Source organism: Triticum aestivum, chromosome 3B (genome assembly GCF_018294505.1).
Source record: "Triticum aestivum cultivar Chinese Spring chromosome 3B, IWGSC CS RefSeq v2.1, whole genome shotgun sequence".
Lineage (NCBI taxonomy): Eukaryota > Viridiplantae > Streptophyta > Magnoliopsida > Poales > Poaceae > Triticum > Triticum aestivum.
Window position 1 is genome coordinate 519485348 of NC_057801.1, and position 5355 is coordinate 519490702.

General features: G+C 43.2%; 1 protein-coding gene across 1 annotated transcript; it reads right to left on the reverse strand.

The window, feature by feature from the left end:
* Positions 1–262: 262 nt before the first annotated feature.
* Positions 263–3771, reverse strand: LOC123070689 (indole-3-pyruvate monooxygenase YUCCA2). Its single transcript, XM_044493981.1, has 4 exons — positions 2676–3771; positions 1272–1520; positions 934–1056; positions 263–767 (listed from the first exon to the last, which is right to left on the reverse strand). The coding sequence occupies exons 1-4, from the start codon at positions 3432–3434 to the stop codon at positions 585–587; spliced, it is 1314 nt and encodes a 437-aa protein (XP_044349916.1). The 5' UTR covers positions 3435–3771; the 3' UTR covers positions 263–584.
* Between the last annotated feature and the right edge of the window lie 1584 nt (positions 3772–5355).

Below are 5355 nucleotides of genomic sequence, written 5' to 3' on the forward strand. Positions count from 1 at the left end.
TTTTTTTTACTCTACGTATACGATTTGTCTCAAGTCAAACTTCATAAAGTTTGATCGAGTTTATAGAAAAAAATATTGATATTCAAGATACCAAATTAATATCATGAGATGCATCATGTAATTAATTTTCATATTGTATCTTTAGTATTGTAGATGTTGATATTTTTTAATATAAATTCGGTCAAACTTTATGAAGTTTGACTTGAAACAAATTTTATATGCAGAGTGAAATGAAACCGAGGGAGTATATATACATGTGATATAGGGAAAACCAATCTGGATTCATTGATCAGTCGAGGCCAAACAAAGCCCGATTGTCAAAACATGATATTACCCCACCGAGGATGATACAGAGCAGCCTATATATAGGATGGTTAGTCATCAAAACCAAAATAACACCGACAAATCGACAGATACAATACCCTATACAAGCACTACCAAGGCAGCATAGCCGCTTCAACCGCGCACGGCTGTAGTCGACAAACATGGTATCATTCTCGCCAAACCTACACATATATTCACAAACTCGAGATTTGTCGATGGACGCCTCCCGCTGTCGCCCTGGCAAACAACAGCGACCAGAGCTAGAGCTTCCCTTCAGCACCCAACTGCTGCTCGATGTCGTGAGCGATCCTCCTCGCGTCGACCGAGGTTCCCATCAGGCCACGTCGGGTGAGTCCGACTGAGTAGAGCCCCCTCTCACCCTTCCATCCGTTTGGAAATGCTTTTCTTGGCAATCCATCTTTGTCCGAAAATAACTCCCGGTCCTGCACATTTCAGAACAAAAGTCGACTTAGAGATCAGGGTGCAAATGCCCATTCAGAATAAAACTGACATGTGACAGACAGCTACAGTCAACCCACGCAGGTCTCATAAAAAAAATCATCCAACTGTCATTTTAATTCATTTTGCCACTGTAAACATGTAATGCACCTTCAACCAGAAGGGGACGTTGCTCTTGTAGCCAGTGGCAAGCACAATTGCATCAAAGTCCTCCGACCGTGTGTCCAAAAACTCTACCTGTCGTCCTGATATTTTCTTGATGCCCGGATACACCTGCATACATCAACCAATGGGGAAATTGCAGCTCAGTACTTAAATTAAGGCAGAGACTGATCGATAGACTTTTTGAAACCAATCTCTTGTAACCACTCATGATCACTTGATCATGAACATGTTTCCCGCCTTCTACCTGCTTAATATATGAATGCCGGTGGCCCACCGGTTCTTTCAAGAAAAAAAAACAATCACGTCAGTGATATGGAACACACCTTGATATCACCAGACCTAATCTTTGCAAATGTGCCAACATCAAGAACTGGGGTCTTCCCTGAGAGTGACTTGAGCTCGAGGGGACCGACGGTAGGCCGCTTTAGCCCAAGCCGAGCAGTATCCCCAAGCATGGTCCGTGCTACGAGCAGTAGAATCCGGTCCACCACGTGGACTGGGAACCACTTGAGCAGCCACATTGACAGCGCAAAGGTAGACTGACCCAGCATCTCCCTGGGCAAGATGTGTACCTGCCAATGATGAACAAAATCTTAGCTAGCCCTCACAAAAAGGTAATGCAACATTTGGACTTAATGATTGGATCACAAAATTAATCAGCACAAATTTCTCTTTTCTGAAGTCTGCTTTCTGCATGCTACAAGAAGCAACATGACCAATTTGGTCCCTGGACGAAACTTATTCCCTTATCTCCAACATAGTATAGTAAGAAAACCCTGGCTTGCATTTTTTTGGAAGGGATGCTTGCTTTTCTTAATCTCACTTAGCTCTTTCAAAGCTGGAAGAGCTGTGAGAAAGGAATGCACCTAGTCATAAAAGGTAGGTTCTCAAGTCATTCTGTTAATGTTTCTTTCTAAGTGACAGACTTATGCTATGCTCTCATGGTGGTGATGGGGACCCATGGCTAACATGTGCAAATCATAGTTTTCCTGTGAAGCATAAGCGAGAAAGCTCTTTGCACTATAATTGGGGCACGAAAACTATTAGCAGGCAACTAATCAAGGAAAAGAACGTGGAGATGAAAGACGCAGCTGTGGCCAAACAATATGCAGGTACACACGCGTGGGAATGAATCATGAGAAATAAATAATTTTAAGACTGATAAGCAGCAATGGAGAAGCCTCTTGTTCCAATAATCTCCACCTTTCCTCAAGTGGCAGCTTGTCTTAACCCTGAACTTTGCAACAAAGCCAACTTTGCTGCAGGTGCAAGAACCAATTTGGCCTTGAAAAAAAAAAACTGATTTTGATGTGCACTACACTAATGATTTCAGATATTATGCTTCCCTTAAGTTGATAAGCTAGAGCCTAGAGATAAGCATGCTTGAGTCGTTGGTACAGACGAGACTGGCAGTCTGGCACCTCTTCAACAAGTATAACCTAAATATATTAACCAGGGTACCTTCTCCTGCCACTAGTCTAGGTTTGCCAGGGCAACATATACTCCCTCCGTTCACAAATATAAGATGTTTTGGATATTTCAATACGGACTACATACAGACTGAAACACACTAAAACATGTTTATATACATCCGATTCAGAAAAAAGTTAGAACATCTTATATTTGTGAATGGATGAGTATTATAGAAGTAATAAAAAGAGTTCGCGGTACAATGACTGAATAACATTATCAAAACAATAATGATAGAGTAGAAGAAAGTCACTTACAGTGTCTCTTACTACAATATGGGGCTGTGCATTGTGATCGCAGAGATCTAGGCAGACCTCCATGCCAGAGTTGCCACACCCAACAACAAGAACACGCTTCCCTGCAAATGCACGGCCAGTTTTGTATGCACTGGTGTGCACAACCGTTCCCTTGAACTCTTTTAGTCCGTCGATCTCTGGCTGCACAACCTCAGCGTTCTCACCAGTCGCCACAACCAACCACCGAGATATATATTCCACCTCCTCTTCTATTCTGCCTGTAAGTTGCGATCTCACCCGCCATAACAGAAGCTTCTCATCATACTCTGCACGAACCACCGCATGGTTGTACTTGGGGCAGATGCCGAACCGTGCAGCATACTTCTCCAAGTACGCTACAAACTTCTCCTTTGAGGGATAAATAGGGTAATCAGCAGGGAAAGGCATGAGAGGAAGCTCACAGAACTGCCGTGGAAGATGAAGGCTCAGACGATCATATGTTTTGAGCTGCCACAGAGAAGCTATGCAGTTGGAGCGTTCAAGGATGAGGCTGTCGATACCCTTCTCCTTGAGACATGCAGCAACGGCAAGCCCTGATGGTCCTGCACCCACGATAATAGGACCGGGAACCCAGGTACATCGCTCTGAGCGAGTAACAGCAGCATCTTTGCTCCTCTCCCTGCAGAATTCTTCAACAGGCTGGCGGCAGTTTTGGCTGATGCGGGGTTGGAAGATAGGATCATGGACTCTCTTGCCCTCGCTTTCACTCCAGTGATCCATGCACGTAATAGGCTTCTAATGGTGTTTCCTTGATCTAGCTAGTAGTATGCGGCTGTGTATGCTTCGATCTCAACTCTGTCAAACATGAATGCATGCACCACAGAGAAAAGATGAAGAGTAGGTATGTTGTATCTCACGAAGAGTTGGTGCAGATGGGAATGGAAGGCAGGAATCCTTGTTATTTGAGAGAATTGGACTCCTCTTTGCTAGACAAGTTGAAGAGGAGGAAAAAGGATGAAACGAAGTAGAGGGGAAGTTCTGAGGGTGGCTGTCTACTATATATATAGTTCTGTGTCCAGCTTTAGATGCATGCCCTAGCTTAGTTCTCTTGCCCCGTATAACCCCCCCCCCCCCCCCCCCCCCCCCCCCTTCCCTCCCCATTTAAGCACTCATGATTTTGAATGAGATCAACTACGGCCACTGAAAGGTAATATAGAAAGTAACCTGAACACTCAGCGGACGTGTGGCAAGATCAGAATAAAAGAGAGCATGCATGAGACATCGGAACCTATTAGTAGTGGCATAGTTTAATCACTGAACTGTGCATGACGCGTAATCCGCATGGAGCACGTCGATCATGATGACCTGACACTTTTTTTCATGACATGAGGAATTAAGTACATTGTGGCTACTTAAATTGCAAAAGCTAAGTTTGCTAAAGTAAGATTTCTAAAAAGAAGTGAAGTCTATATATTAGCTAAAGCAACTGCAACAGGTAACCTCGCGTGCCATGATTTATTCTCCCCTATCGAGTGTCCCAGCAATGAGCGAATGCAGTTCAAAAGAAACAATTCAGGTGCCTACAAGCTCAAATGTAACTTCGAGTTACTACTGTGCTATGAACTGTGTGTGCTATTTTTAAAGATCACCTATTATAATAAGACTATTCACCTGCAAAAGATCGCCCTCATCAACGTCTAGCAGACTAGCACCATGGAAACATCTACCGAAGAATGATTTACGGAGATTCTTTGAATTATGGTGTTAACTGGTAGGGCCGCGGCAAATCGGAAATTTTGGAGTTGAACATTTCCAATGATTGTCCATTTGGGGGGATTATTAGACCTCAACAGTTGCCAGCCATCAGCACTTCTGTTGAAAACATCAACACGGCACTGCATCTGACAAATGAGTTCCATAGAAACTGATCAACTGGTGTACCCAATTTCCTTTTCGCATTCAGAAGATCCCTACACAAGAATAGTGCCGTCCACAACATCTCTCCATGGTAGGGCCTAACAATTAGAAAGGTCAAACAAATAAAGATGCACAGAATTGGCATTGAGCTTAAATTGATCCCAAGTTCTACTGATATGAACTGAATTTGCAAGAAGGAAAGAAACTAATTCAATGATCCGAGGATGAATATTTCAAGCAAGTCCAGAAGTCCATTAAGAAACAGGGTGTCTCAACTTCTTGCCGCCTTAGCCTTTTGCTAACTCACTTTGCATCTTACTCTTACATACCTTTATGTAGCGCACCCAACTCAGTAACTGGAGCTGAGGGCGGAAGGTAACACCACATCCAAAGTTAGTAAGGGCAACCAAGGCATTTTCTTTAGTTGGCCATAAAAGTTGATCACAGCTAAAAAGGTAAGAGAACTTACAAACAGGGCCATATGTGCAGCTGTTCTTATGGGGGCAGCAATGGTGTGATGAAATCTATGCAGCAATTTAGCAAGTAGCAATAAGAACAGGTTCACTATTCACCTCTTGCTGATAAGCAGACCGTGCACACTTTTTATATATGCTAGGCATAAACCATGTAGTTCTCACAAGGCGACCATTAATTGGATTAGTTCTTCATGAGTTGTTGCCGAACCTTATCGAGGCTGACCGTGCATACTTTTCATTGATGCTTCCTGAACTTTCATTGTAAGACATTGAAACTCTTTGTAACAATATATGGCTGTGTGCATCAC